Here is a 15,364-nt window from a genome sequence, read left to right on the forward strand (position 1 = left end):
AATGTTCATAATAAGGCAGCAAATTGAAAATAAATGCATTTTTTTTTTCCTTTTTGTTTTAAATTTTACACAGGAATGAAAGATCATTGCAGTGTGGAATGTGGCAGAGAATTGTCTAACAGGAGTGCTCTTCAGAAACACACGAGAGTTCACACTGGAGAGAAGACATATTGCTGTAATGAATGTGGTAAACAGTTTTCACAAAAAGGCCATCTACAGAGACACACGAGAGTTCACACTGGAGAGAAGCCGTATTGCTGTAATGAATGTGGTAAACAGTTTTCACAAAAATGCCTTCTTCAGATACACACAAGAGTTCACACTGGAGAAAAGCCATATTGCTGTAATGAATGTGGTAAACAGTTTTCACAAATGAGCAGTGTTCAGATACACACGAGAGCTCACACCGGAGAGAAGCCATATTGCTGTAATGAATGTGGCAAACAGTTTTCATATAAAGGTCATCTTCAGATACACATGAGAGTTCACACTGGAGAGAAGCCGTATTGCTGTAATGAATGTGGTAAACAGTTTTCAGATACAGGCAGTCTTCACAAACACAGTAGAGTTCACACTGGAGAGAAGCCATATTGCTGTAATGAATGTGGTAAACAGTTTTCACAAAAAGGCCAACTACAGAAACACACGAGAGTTCACACTGGAGAGAAGCCATACTGCTGTAATGAATGTGGTAAACAGTTTTCACAAAAAGGCCATCTTCAGATACACACGAGAGTTCACACCGGAGAGAAGCCATATTGCTGTAATGAATGTGGTAAACAGTTTTCACATAAAGGCTATCTTCAGATACACACTAGAGTTCACACCGGAGAGAAGCCATATTGCTGTAATGAATGTGGTAAACAGTTTTCACAGATAATCTGTCTACAGAGACACACGAGAGTTCACAACAGAATAAAAACAGTAGCAGTTCAAAAACCAGTCTAGAAAAACAAGAACCCTTCAGGACTCAAAAGTGAGGTTCAGTCGTGTCTTGAAAAGTAAGCAAACTAAACTATTGTTAAGAAATGAATCTCCAAGAGAAGCCATATTGCTGTTTGGAATGTGGCAAACAAATCTGTCAGCGCAGTACACTTCAGAGACGCACCAGAATTCCCACAGGAGAGAAGTACAACTGAACTGTCCTGACTAAAGAGTGAGGTTCACTCCTGCCTGGACAGTAAGCACATGTAACGACTCAAATCCATCCTACTTAGTGTTGTGTCAAAAACAAATCAACATGGAGGAGACATAGAAGTTTATATTTTTCCTTTTCCAGAAACAAAGTAAAGAACAGGGCGTCATACAAACGGCTTCTCACCAAAGCCCCTACAGCCTCCACCATGCGCCTAACTCTGTTTTCATAACATACGTGTTACATATAGAACTATTTACAATATATTATACACATTTCATCAGAAAAAAGAAAAAAAAACACTTTACAATATACATAGCCTCACACAATAAATAATAGTTTAGCTTTATAATATTATAAATTTTGCTATTTTAATATAACAGAAAATAAAAAAACATAACTTGACCAAAAAAAAAACAGGGTTTCACACAAACAGCTTCTCAACAATGCTTATTCAGCGGGTTGGAAAATCAAATAAATTACTAATAATTATAAACACAAACTGTAAGAGCCAATCTTGGAAGGTTAAGGTTTTGAGTTAAACTTATATTAAAGTTTGCTTAATTTGTATAGAATATAATTTCTTCCATAGTCATAGACAATGGTATAGTCTTTTCCCCCTATAAGTTAGAAGAGATAGACTCTTCTTGCTATAACTGAGAAACAGTGTGATAATAGATCTAGTTGTGTTTAGAGCAGGTCCCAGTAAACAGGGACTTGAAAGATCCATTTTTAAGTTAGAAATGGGATAAGCATACAGTTTTCTGACCGTTTTGAAATGGTTCAGAAATTATAAGTAATTAGTAACTATTTAAGATGTAACAAGATTAAGCTTAGAACTAAATTTTTTCTTATTATAATTTTCCCTTTTTTTTTTTTGCTATTTTTAATTTTCTTTTTGTGTGAACTGTTTTACTTTCAAACGTAACTAAACTTTTAAAAACGAAGATATTTTGTCTGTGGAATCATTTCTGCGCGTCAGGCTTTTGTTGAATCCCATTTTTTGAGTTGGAGCTGCTGAATTTTGGAAACTTAGGGATAACGCCGCTACATTTTCATCAGAAAACTTGCCATCTTGAAAGCTTCGGCCTTGAAACTGGAATCTACCATCTGAGGACAGAGGACGCTTCTGCTCCTGAACTCGTCAATGAAAGAAAAAGAACTGAGTCATTCCGAGGTACTGTGCTGTTACTTTCTACCTATACATAATTGTAAATGAAAGCAAGGTCGCCGTACCTGAACTTGAAGATTTTAAGAGACTGCGATATTGTAAAAGACTTTGTGGATGATCGCTTTTGCTTTTGCCTGAGTTTTGAAGCCTCTCTATAAGGAAGTAACTGCTTTGTTGGAACGTACCAATTGTGACGTTTGTTGCTGAGAAGAGAACCAGCTGTCAATCATTTGAGCTGCCATCATGGAAATCTCTAAACATAACTCCAGTGAAATTAGTAGTGAATTGAGTACAGACTCGAAGCCAGAAAATGTAATCGGAGATCTTAAAGGTCACATAAGTCAGAGGAAAGATAAACTTTCTGTGCTTATAGCTGAAATAGAAAGTCTTAAAGATATTACAGAAAATCATTCAGAAGTAGCTCAAAGACTTGAAAATTTTTGAGAGACGCACAGTGAGATAGAAGAGTTGAATCAAAGGCTAATATCAGCGCTAAATACAGAAAGTGCAATTAAGAAAAAGAAAACTACATTCGCCGAAAGTTCTAAGAATTGGAACGAATTTATTAATGTTACAAAACTATGGCTGAAAGATGCAAATAGACTGTTAACACATAAATCCGACGAATAGCTAGTTAACAAATTCGAAGAGATGCAATTGCAAGAACGGGTTCGCTCAAAGTCAAAGGTGCAAAAAACTTCGCCTCAGTTAAAACACGCTCTCAAAAAGAAATGCGGCTTATCAGAACAGCAAATCGCTGCAGCTTCAACTTCTTCTTCAGCAGTGTTGGTTGAACAATCGACACTCGATAGAATCCTATGAAGGTTGGATGAACTCGAGTTCATCCAGTCGGAAAGGCAGGAACGATCAGTAATAATCTCAGGGGCCCGTTCGGAGACTTACAAACAAGATCTTGTTGATGTGCTAGCGCCTAATCAAATCGAATATCAGAAGAATCAAATTGAATGTCAAAAAAATCAAACCGAAAGCCAAAAGGCAGTTGTCGAGGCTACAAAGCTGTTAGCTCACCAGTGGGAGAAACAAGATAAACCCCAGCGCCACGTACAGAAGTACCAATATTTAATGGTGATCCTCTGACATATTCATCATTCATTAGAGCCTTTGATTATGCTGTAGAGAAGGCGTTTGAAAATGAACAAGATAAACTGCATTTTTTAGAACAATACACTAGAGGTCACCCTCAAGAGCTCATTCAATCCTGTATCGGACTTGCGCCAAAGGAAAGTTATCAAAAGGCACTACAATTGCTCAAAACCTACTATGGAGATAGCAGGCAGATATATAGAGCACACATTAAAAAAATTATGAACTGGCCTCAGATAAAGTCAGCAGAAGATGGGGGAGCATTAATAGATTTAGCTCTCTTCCTCGGTCGTTGCATGAATGCAGCACCTACTTCAGGAGGAAAACAGAACGAATTCGATATAGGAGAAAATCTACATATTGTCGTCTCAAAGCTCCCATATGAACTGAAACGAGAGTGGTTATCAGTAGCCTGCAGTACTGAGAGAGAAGAAAAAAGAGATGTAAAATTTGATGATTTAATAAATTTCTTACACACACAAGCTCAGAACGCCTCTCATTCAATACATAGCACAGCTACGCAAAGCTACACCTACATAGAAAAAAGAGAGAGGAACGACAAAGGAAAACCTTCTATGAACTTTAGTCAAAAAAGGGGAAGTACTTTCGCTACAAACATCATTGAAACTGATGAAAAAGAAACTCCAGACACCTTAATCAAGAGGTCCTCCACAGACGCTTATGCCTTTAAAAGGCCTTGTGTATTTTGCAGTGGTCAACATATCCTTGCTGAATGTAGCAAAATCAAAGAACTGCCACATAAAGAAAGAATTGACTTTTTAAAACCTAAAGGTTTATGTTTTCGCTGTCTCAAACAGGGGCATCTTGGTAAGAACTGTAAAGAAAGAATGAAATGTCAGACATGTTCTTTTCAGCACCCAGACATCCTGCACATCAAAAAAGATTCCGGAGCAACATCTAAATCTACAGCTAGTGTGGCGACATCTACTGAAAAGGAAACCAAGACTGGAACTTGTAACTTTACTGGGGCCAGAGAAGAATGTGTGCTACAAGTAGTTCCTGTTAAGGTAAAATCTAAGAAAGGCGAAAGGTATGTAGAAACATACGCCTTTATAGACCAAGGCAGTACAGTAACAATTTGCTCTGAAAGGCTCCAGAGACAATTAAACCTTCAAGGGAGAAGAACTCAAGTATTTCTCAAAACTATGAATAACTATGATGATGATTCAAAAGTGCTAACACAAGGTTCTGTCTTATCTGATTTACAAGTCTGTGGTCTCAATGATGATAAATATATTGATTTGCCAAAGGTCTTCACACAGGTCTCCATTCAATTGTACAGAGAAAATATTCCACTACAAGAAGATATCGATAAGTGGGCATATCTTAAAGAGGTACGTCTAACTCGTATTGACTCTGAAGTTGATCTTTTAATAGGAATCAACTACCCAGAAATCTTCAAGGAGTCACAAACCATATATAGCCAAGGAGGTGGACCCTATGCTATGAAGACTGCACTTGGATGGGTTGTTGGTGGACCATATAAAGAGATAGATGACCTCACAAAACAAAGTGGTAAGATACCCAAACATTCAATCAATCGTGTGTCAATAACAGAGATTGAGGATATGATGATACAACAGTATAACACAGATTTTCCAGAGCGCAGCTGTGAAGAAAAGGAGGAGATGTCACAGGAGGACATCAAGTTCATGCGCATAGCCTCAGAATCTGCGAATCTGGTAGGTGGCCACTATTCTTTAAATTTGCCTTTGAAGGATGAAACACTGAAAATGCCAAACAATCGTTGTATTGCTGAACAGCGTGCTATTGGACTCAAAAGAAAACTGAACAAAAATTCAGGTTTCAACGGAGACTATAAAGCCTTCATGAAAGACATAATAGACAAGGGTTATGCTGTTAAGGTACCCAAAGAAAACTTAAATTGCAGTGAAGGCAGAGTGTGGTACATCCCACATCACGGTGTGTATCATCCAAAGAAAAATAAAATTCGAGTGGTCTTTGACTGCACTGCCACCTACCAGGGAATGTCACTTAATGAGCAATTATTAAAAGGCCCTGACCTAACTAACACACTCACTGGCGTCCTTACAAGATTCAGAAAGGAGCCAGTAGCATTAATGGCAGACATTAAGTCAATGTTCTACCAAGTTAAAGTACCAGATAAAGACTCTGATCTTTGACGTTTTTTATGGTGGCCTGAAGGTAATCTAAGTAAAGACCTTGAAGAATATAAAATGAAAGAACATCTTTTTGGTGCTACTTCTTCACCCAGTTGTGCTTCTTATGCTTTGCGTAGAACAGCCAAAGACTCCAGAGATACATTTCCTGAGGAAGCTGTTAACACCGTTCTCAATAACTTCTACGTGGATGACTGTTTAAGGTCAGTGACAACAGAGGAACAAGCAATAAAGCTGGCAAAGGACCTCCAAGCTCTATGCCTAAAAAGGGGATCTCATTTGACTAAGTGGATGAGTAACAACAGAGAAGTTTTATTGTCTATACCTGAAGAAGACAGAGCTCATGGACAAAAAGACTTAGACTTGAGCCACAGTCTCCTTCCCACAGAGCGTGCCCTGAGTGTCCAGTGGTGCACAGAAACGGACAGTTTCAAATTTCAGATTAAGTTACAAAACAAGCCCACTACAAGGCGTGGTATTCTGTCTGTTGTTAGCTCAGTTTATGATCCACTTGGTTTTCTAGCACCCGCCATACTGCCAGCAAAACTTATTCTAAAAGACTTATGCAAAGAGAAATTTGGGTGGGATGAAGAAGTAGAAGTCAAACACATTCAGAAATGGAAAAAAATGGATGGATGATTTGCAGTTACTAACAGAATATAAAGTGAACAGATGCTTCAAACCTACAAGGTTTGGAACCATAAAGACAGCACAAATGCACCATTTTGCAGATGCTAGTGAAGATGGATATGGTACTGTCACTTACCTTGTCTTAACCAATGAAGAGGGCAAAAAGCATTGTTCATTCCTGATGGGCAAGTCAAGAGTTGCACCATTGAAACAGGTCACGATACCAAGATTGGAGCTGACAGCAGCTGTTGTGGCGGTTAAAATTGACAAAATGCTTAAAGGTGAGCTTCAAATGCCCTTAGAAGAATCTACATTTTGGACTGACAGCACCACAGTGCTAAAATACATTTCAAATGAAAGCACTCGATTCAAGACTTTTGTTGCCAACAGAATGTCCATGATCAGAGATCATTCACAGCCTTCACAGTGGAGGTATGTCACATCTGCCCTTAACCTGGCTGATCAAGCATCCAGGGGGCTAAACATAGAAAACTTTCTCAAAAGCACCACATGGTCACAAGGTCCAAGTTTCTTATTGAAGCCCGAACGGCAGTGGCCAAAAAGACCAGATCAACCAAACGATTCACTCATTGAAGATGATCCAGAACTTAAAACTTGTGCAGTTAACATGACAAAAATAGAGGAAGCAACCGAGCCCATCAACAAACTAATCACCTATTTTTCAGATTGGCATCGCTTGAAGAAAGCAGTGGCTTGGATCCTCAAGTTTAAAGACTTAATGCTGAACTTAAGACATGAAAGAAAAACATTCCAACTAGAAGTCAGTCAGACTAAAAGTAATCCAGAAGAACAAATCAAATGGATTTTCAATCCACCATCAGCTTCTCATCAAGGTGGAGTGTGGGAAAGACAAATCAGGAGCATAAGAAAGATCTTAAACTCAACACTAAACCAACAAACACTTGATGATGAAAACCTTCCTACAATGACGTGTAGAGTGGAATCAATACTCAATAACAGACCCCTTACAAAGACATCAGATGACCCAAATGATTTGGAACCACTCACACCCAATCACTTGTTGTTACTGAAGACAAAACCTAAATTACCACCCAAACTCGTTTCAGAAAATGAACCATACCCAAGAAGACGCTGGAAACAAATTCAATACATGGCTGATTTGTTTTGGAAAAGATGAACTAAAGAGTATTTGCCAAAACTTCAAGAATGTCAAAAATGGCTAGCACCAAGAAGAAATTTTGAACCAGGGGACGTTGTTTTCATTGTAGATAAAGCTACACCTCGCAATTCCTGGGTAATGGGTCGAGTCATCAAGACAATGCCAGATGCCAAAGGTACAATCAGAAGAGTTTGTGTGCAGACCAAAACCAGCACACTGGACAGACCTGTGAATAAACTGTGCCTGCTTCAAGAAAGAGCCAATGTTTGAAATATGAAATTTTTAAAGTGTTTGTTTGCAGTGTTAGTAATTTGGAAACAATAGCTAATATAAAGTTAATTGGCTCATATTGAAGTAAAAGTATAGTAATTGTCTCCGCTCCTGCATAGCCAATTAGGGGCCGGAAATGTAAGAGCCAATCTTGGAAGGTTAAGGTTCTGGAGTTAAACTTATATTAAAGTTTGCTTAATTTGAATAGAATATAATTTCTTCCATAGTCATAGACAATGGTATAGTCTTTTCCCCCTATACGTTAGAAGAGATAGAATCTTCTTGCTATAACTGAGAAACAGTGTGATAATCGATCTAGTTGTGTTTAGAGCAGGTCCCAGTAAACAGGGACTTGAAAGACCCATTGTCAAGTTAGAAATGGGATAAGCATACAGTTTTCTGACCGTTTTGAAATGGTTCAGAAATTATAAGTAATTAGTAACTATTTAACATGTAACAAGATGATGCTTAGAACTAAATTTTTTCTTATTATAATTTTCCTTTTTTTTTTTTTTTTGCTATTTTTAATTTTCTTTTTGTGTGAACTGTTTTACTTTCAAACTTAACTAAACTTTTCAAAATGAAGATATTTTGTCTGTGGAATCATTTCTGCGCGTCAGGCTTTTGTTGAATCCCATTTTTTGACTTGGAGCTGCTGAATTTTGGAAACTTAGGGAAAATGCAGCTACACAAACTAATAATACAAAATCAATAAAATCAAATGTAAAATAAAATTAAAATCCAAAATATACACATGATCATTCTGTACACCACGCCAAATTATGTTTTAACACTGTGGCAGCGCACTAAAAGAAGAAATGCTTTTTTAAATTTTATTTTGTTTTTGTTTGTTTGCTTTTGATAATAAAAAACACAGAACTGTATATAAGAACCCGGGGGGGCACATAACTTATTTAATACTTGAGAATTACCAAATAATATACATGTCAAATAAATAGAATAAAATTAGAAAAGGTTTGGAGAGAGCAGACTTACCTGTACAGCATCCACCATCACCTGAGGGTGCCTGCCGTCTGTGGGGAGTCACATTAATTATCATCCGTACTCCAAAATAATTGATTTTGGGAAAATTCTTAACTAAAAGATACAAAAAACTTAAAGACAGAATACACTTTGTTACACATATTGCAGTACTGGATGTGCCAACAATTCTCACAAATCAGAATCTTCTGGGCCACAAAATAATTCAGACTGGGTGCCAACTCCAGAAGTGGGCTTCGTTGGAGAAGATCTACACCAGGGGGCTATCAACCCTTTGTCATGGCATACCAGCCCAAATATATAAATGTTCTGAAATACCTGCATTTTATTTTGGTGTTAAATTGTTAATTACTGAACTGTTGTTATGTTAAACTAAAGGTGGAGTTTTTTTTTCACCCAGAAAATGTTCTTTCCGAGAGCTTTTCTAAGGTACTAGTAATGTTCACCTGTCAAAGACTTGTGTTAGAGTGAATTTCAAAATGATTTGATATGTTAGGACTGATAGGCACTGGCAGTGTGTCACCATGAGGAGGTCACTTCAGCTATCTGTGCTAATACTGGAAAAGCAAAAGAAATGCCAGCAATTGTGTCTCAAATATTGTAAGTCTCCTCAGCGTCAGTAAATATTATTATTATTATTATTATTATTGTCAAAAAGTTTAGTAAAGTCAGGCCTTTGGACCAGAAGGGGTTTCCTGTTCCTGAGAGACTTTGCATTCCACTATCTTGGTTTACCTACAGTGTGCTTACTTTATTGTTGTATATTATTTCTTGCTTTGAATAAATTACAATCACCTGTCTGTCATCTCCAGTCATCTGACGGTGACTCCTGCACTCGGCTTTCTGTTGGCCAAACCCTGTGAATTAGCACATTTTCCAGAGGTCCATGAAACCCCTCTTTTACATGGTCCTTTGAGCCGAAAGCTAAACCGACCAACCCGAGAACAAAATTGACAAAGCAGTGTGGGCGGAGGAGCCTAACCTCATCTCTAGTGCACTGGTCATCGATGTAGAAGAGAACATCTGAGCTGTCATCTCCACATTCAGCCAAACCCCAACTCACACACTGCAGACCACCCATCTGTGGGCGCCGCTACGGCCTTTCAGACAACGGGCTCAGTGCACTAAGCTTGAAGTGCTCAGCCGAGGCTGCTGACAGACGAGGATTCCATCTCACCGTTTGGACTGGGATGTGAGATCCTGTCCTTCCAGAGGTAACGTGTTGTCCATCACGAGCTCCAAGCAGAGCGCAGATAGCAAACTGAGAAATGCAGTGAAGTAACCGATCAGTTAAATCACATCATGGCAGTAACACATGCAGTGTGCGTTCAGCTTTACTACGACACTTTGTTTTTTTCCCCCCATCGAGACAAGTGAAGAAAAGAAATGCGCTGAACTGGAGGAGATTAGGATTTTGTACGTAATGAGCAATGTAATGAATTTAATTTAAGTGACGTTTCCCAGCACTGGTCGCTTGTGAACTTTTGTTTTTGTATCTGGGATATCATCACTTAAATAATTGGTGGAAATAAACTGAAGTCTGCTTAAGCAACTGGCTAAATAAATAGGCAGAAACGCAATAATGTTTTATTTTTCATCTTCATATCATTTTAAAGACAGAATTATTGACGTAACCAATCAATGTTCCAAATAATTTGCATTGTTGTGTGGCTCTAAAGTATTAATTAATTAATCCTACTTTGAGCCATTCACTAATTAGTGTTGTACTGTTTGTTCATTTGTTTCTGTTACACAAAACTGTTCAATAAAGACACCAAAATAATTTAATATACAGAGGCAACTGATTATTAAAACTGTTTTGTATTAGAAACTAATCTTCGAGTTATTTCTGCTTTAAAGGAAAATATTAATTTGGTTGAAGGAAATATGACAAATTGCAAATAATACAAAGTGACTTTCGAGTACAAAGTTGAACTGAGAGATTAATTGCAATTGAATTTTTAATCAGGTGTCCTCATGCAAACACATATTTAGAACCATTACAAATGATGAAAATCATAATAATTGTGTACAATATCCAGCGCCATTTCTTGCTCAATGAAGTCTCCACAGAAGCAGAGGGCCATCGAAGCCACTAAGGTCCCCAAGCTGCACGTTCAGCCTCAGTATATTTGTGGAGTATGAACATCACCTGTCTGTGTGTAGCCAGCTCAGCCCCGTCATGTGTTTCATGAAGCACTTACAGTATCTGATTACAAATTAAACATTTGATTTAAACAAAACTCAACTGCAGTGGCAGGAAAGCTTTGGCTTGTGTTTGTGGGGTAATTAATTCAAAATCAATGATTATCACCTTAGACATATATAGATAGATGCCGCATTCACTGTGTTTCCCAGTCGACACGATACGTCAGCGTGTCCGCCATATTGCGAGTGTCAAAAGTGACACTTAAACTAATACAGGTAGACGTGGAAACCGTTTTTTTCTGATGAAAAAAAACAATAACATTTAAAACAGATTTGGCGAATCATTTAAATGCAATTATTTATATCCATTTATACACTAATAATGGCAATTATTAAAAAATAATAATTATTATTATTATTAAATAATTCTTCCAATATAAGTAACATTTCTCAGACTGCCTTCTTCTACCTCCGAAACATTTCTAGACTTCGTCCTGTTCTTACGCAACACAGTACTGAAGTATTGGTTAATGCCCGAGTCACCTCACGTATAGATTACTGTAATGCTATTCTATCTGACATCCCACAAAAACGTATCCATCGCTTACAACTTCTTCAAAATTCTGCTGCCAGGATAATAACCTGCTGTTCTAAATCCACTGAACATATTACACCTCTTCTCTCTCAACTTCACTGGCTCCCTGTTCACTACAGAATACAATACTAAATACTGCTCTGAACATTTAAAGCTCTCCACAACCTCACTGATCTCCTACAGACTTACAGTCCATCTCACTCACTCAGATCCTGTAATTTGAGAGTATTCAGTCTGGCAATATGGTGCAGCCTTAGTTGTGGAAGACAGACACAAATAAAGACATGAGCATATAATGATGGTTGTCAATTTCAAACTGTGTTTCCTCGATGTACTCATTGACAAAAAACACATCATCTGAACCAATCTCAGCCTGAACAAACTGATTGATCAAAGATACACTGACAGCTTGTCCTAATGTCGACTGTCGGATAACACACTCAGCTACTTTGACCACCTTGACTGGACCCTCAGAAGGAATCATCAAACCTCCTTTGTTTTTTAATGTTAGTGAGTGGTAGCTTTGATCATATGATGGCAGTACAGCATCTGTTACCAAACTAGCACGGCACACATCACAGGACAGCATTCTCAAAATCCCGTCTAAGGGCTACCTGACCTCCCACTGCTTCCTGACGTGGATTTCATTGGGAAACCTTCAAAGTTTGAGAAATGTTAACAGCTAACAACAACCTACATAGTTAGTGACTAAATACGTTTCGCCAAAACGTTGATTGGAGGCTACCTTGAGCACATAAATGCATAGCTTTGCAGGCTTAGCCAGGCGTAGCTAAAGTAAAGATTATAAAATGAGATTTTCTAATGGCCAAATATAACCAAAACAATTGTTCAGCCTTACCTATGAAATGTAATCCCTGTGATCTGGTTTGGTGCGTACAGCGGTTTGTACAATCCCAAGCAGCACATGCAAGAGGCATCTTTATCCACTACTTCACTCCAGCAGCCACTCACATTATGGCAGCGACGTTGACGTACGATGCTGCTGGTCATGCGGCGTCTAGTAATTCTATGTCTACACGGACCAGGTAGTGACACACACTGCATGCGCTAAATAAAAAAAAAACATTAAAAACAAAAAAATCCACAGCCCAATCGGAACTATGCATGCAGTACAACTTGACATTACGGTTTATTAATTTCATGTCCACATTAGTTGACCATAATAAAAATATTCATCCTGCAAAATAAACGATGCAGCCTTGTGGCATAACGTTGATGTCCAAGGTTCGATCGCTGTAAGATGAAGCTGAGGTGTGCACACAAGATAAGCCCCAATTAGGGCGAAACACTAGCTGTGTACTCTTTGTATTATTTGGCAGGTACTCTCTATATATAGACACCTCGATTACATTGTTTTGCTTAATAATTAGCACGCCATTCGCTCTTTAAAATAAAAAATGTGGACAAATGTTAAAAGAAACCCACCACCAAATGCTAATAGTGTGTTACGAAATAAATGACATACATCTATTAATCCATTAACCCAAACACGGAAAATGGCTGTGATTTTATGTTTAAACCATGAGATTACGAAGTATTGCAACTAAAAATTTAAACCCTTTTTGCCTTTTCCATCAATATGATGTACTTACAAAAAGCTATATCCATTATAAAGTTCACTCGTCAGGTTTGAATTGTACTTGCGAGTTATTTTTGTGTTAACGTTTATCTTCGTCTGTAAGTGGATGTTTTACTGGAAAAGATGACAACTTTTGAATTTTATAACGGCTTGGAAGAATATTTGTCGCATGAAAATTTTAACTGCATTCGAATGAAGAGGGAGTGAAATGATATGCGATGTATGTCTGTTGTAATAAAGGTAGCGACAGGCTCCTATAAGGCAGCAGTGCACTGTGTCGCTACCCGATCTGCGGTGCCTACCCGATTTGCGCGCGCATGCACACGCATGCGCAGAGCTTAACTAGTACGACCCTGCACGATCTGCGTTTTTTTTACTTTGCGACACGAGTCCCCATCCGATTTGTCTCGCGCACGCGCTCTCTGCTTAATTAAAATTCATTTCACAACGCTGCCCGATTTGTTCTGCGCATGTCGAATGTTTTACGACACACGAGAAAAAAAGTTACCACGGGATTTTAATTTCTCGGTCTGCATTAACAAATAGAACTTCCGCCATTCGAGTGAGAAGGAGAAAGAAGAACGCTGTAGAGAATAGGAGCATATTGAATTTTTCTCCTGGCAGAAGAATATTTTTCACTTCTTGAAAAAATGAAGACTTTTCAATTTTACAACGACTTGAAAGAATATCTTTTACGGGAAGAATTTAGCAACAATTTAACGGTCAGAGAGCTAAGTGAAATACGACGTGTGTCCGTGAATTTTATGATTAAAGGTACTGTATGTAATGTTTATTGAATGCTTTTCAGTTTTTGAGAATACAGTATATACTGTAATATAATCTAGATATATTTAGGATTATCTGACGTTTTGTTTAATAATTGGAATATTGCAAAATTTACTGTTTTAAATAGGCTGGTGATTTCAATGAACGCGCATGAATATTTTGAAATATGCAAAACTTTCAATAAATTGTGTTATTTAAAAAACTGCTCAGGTGGACTTTCCTGTTATTTACTGATTTATACTTGATTAATGGATTAGTAGGTTTTCTCTTTTTGGGAATTTGAAAATCTGAACTGCCTAGATGTATCTCAGATCAGGTGTCTAAATTTTACAATTCTTTTAAAGAGAGAAGTAAATTGGTATCCACTAACGAATGTTAAAATGTGTTTTTTCTTATGCAACTCCCCAACATTAGAGCACAATATCTTAGTCTGTGTGTGAATCCTCGCAATCCCAGTAACTGTTGTTTTTCTCATTGTATGAGTTTCAATAGAAACAAAACCAGGCTGTTTCATTTGCAAAGTAAAGCACACATTCTTAGGTGTATTCTGCTTTGTTACTCGGTAATTGGTGTATGTATGCCTTCACTTATAATGTGATGTGGTCAGATTTCAGTTACATGCAAGCAACTTTTGTATTCTGTTCTTTCTTAATTTTGGATAGTCCATCATCCATGCCCTGGCTGCTCTACAGGGTGTATCAGGACAGGAGGCAGAAGACTTATTTCTTGGTAGCCCAGAATACAGTATCAGGTAAAAGTCAAGTCTAGGAATGTTTGAAGTAAGTGTTTAAATATTTCTTGTTTACTATTTTTATATTTTACTTGCCTTAGTGAAGTGGAAGAATTTAACTGAAAGATGGGACAGCAATTAAAGAAGGAGGGAATGCTGTGATATCTGTTGGAATAGAAGATGATGCTACTGCCCAGTGCTTCCAGAATCCTTCATTTGAGTCGTGGGTCTGAATCTACTGCGTCATTGCCAAGTATTCTGGGGTAATGGATCTTGTTTTGTTTACATTTTGTTTTTCTCCATATTCCACACTCATTTACTTGACCTTAGCTTTAATAAACTGGATGGCCGTCTCCTTCACGATTTGATTTTAAAGTACTATACTATTCATTACATAAAAAGCTCTTAACAGTTTAGTCCCTTCCTGTATTTGGTACTGTCTCTCCCCCAACACTCCTCAGTGTAATCTTTAATCCACAACCACTAATTTGCTTATGAAAGAACTGGTGAAGCAGCTTGCACATGTACTGTATACCAAAAATATAGAATGCCGGCTATAAATGAAAAACCTTTCAAAATACTTTTAAAACTCCATTTTTAAACTTCACCTCTGCTTAATTCCCACTTCTATCAGTTTATGATTTACTTCTGGTTTATGAATGGAACTGCATACACTTTGAAAGATTTACACCAGATAATAACCATTGTTTTTTTTTTGCTGTTTTTCTTTTTTTTTTTTGTCCAGTGATGCCCTTTGCCATGCACCCTGGTCAAGTCTTGTGCAACTGACTGTGGTGCTGAAGAGAGAAGATTTCTGAAGACCCTCTTGAAGTGGAGCTGCAATTGGATTAACACCACAACAGTATGCTTGGTGAGAATGTCCACAGGGG

General features: G+C 37.7%; 3 protein-coding genes across 3 annotated transcripts in view; 2 read left to right on the plus strand and 1 right to left on the minus strand.

The window, feature by feature from the left end:
* Positions 1-15,364, plus strand: part of LOC114643402 (zinc finger protein OZF-like) — a 719,868-nt gene that overhangs the window by 390,350 nt on the left and 314,154 nt on the right. The window contains exon 3 of the mRNA XM_051921851.1: positions 74-1,161. Within this exon, the coding sequence (XP_051777811.1) occupies positions 74-948 (875 nt within the window). The 3' untranslated portion in view covers positions 949-1,161. The remainder of the gene's footprint in view (positions 1-73; positions 1,162-15,364) is intronic.
* LOC114642086 (zinc finger protein 664-like) overlaps positions 1-15,364 on the minus strand; it is a 396,955-nt gene that overhangs the window by 315,147 nt on the left and 66,444 nt on the right. The window lies entirely within an intron of this gene.
* The window catches only part of LOC114642003 (zinc finger protein OZF), a 1,360,360-nt gene that overhangs the window by 108,531 nt on the left and 1,236,465 nt on the right, over positions 1-15,364 (plus strand). The window lies entirely within an intron of this gene.

Source organism: Erpetoichthys calabaricus (genome assembly GCF_900747795.2).
Source record: "Erpetoichthys calabaricus chromosome 1 unlocalized genomic scaffold, fErpCal1.3 SUPER_1_unloc_27, whole genome shotgun sequence".
NCBI lineage: Eukaryota > Metazoa > Chordata > Cladistia > Polypteriformes > Polypteridae > Erpetoichthys > Erpetoichthys calabaricus.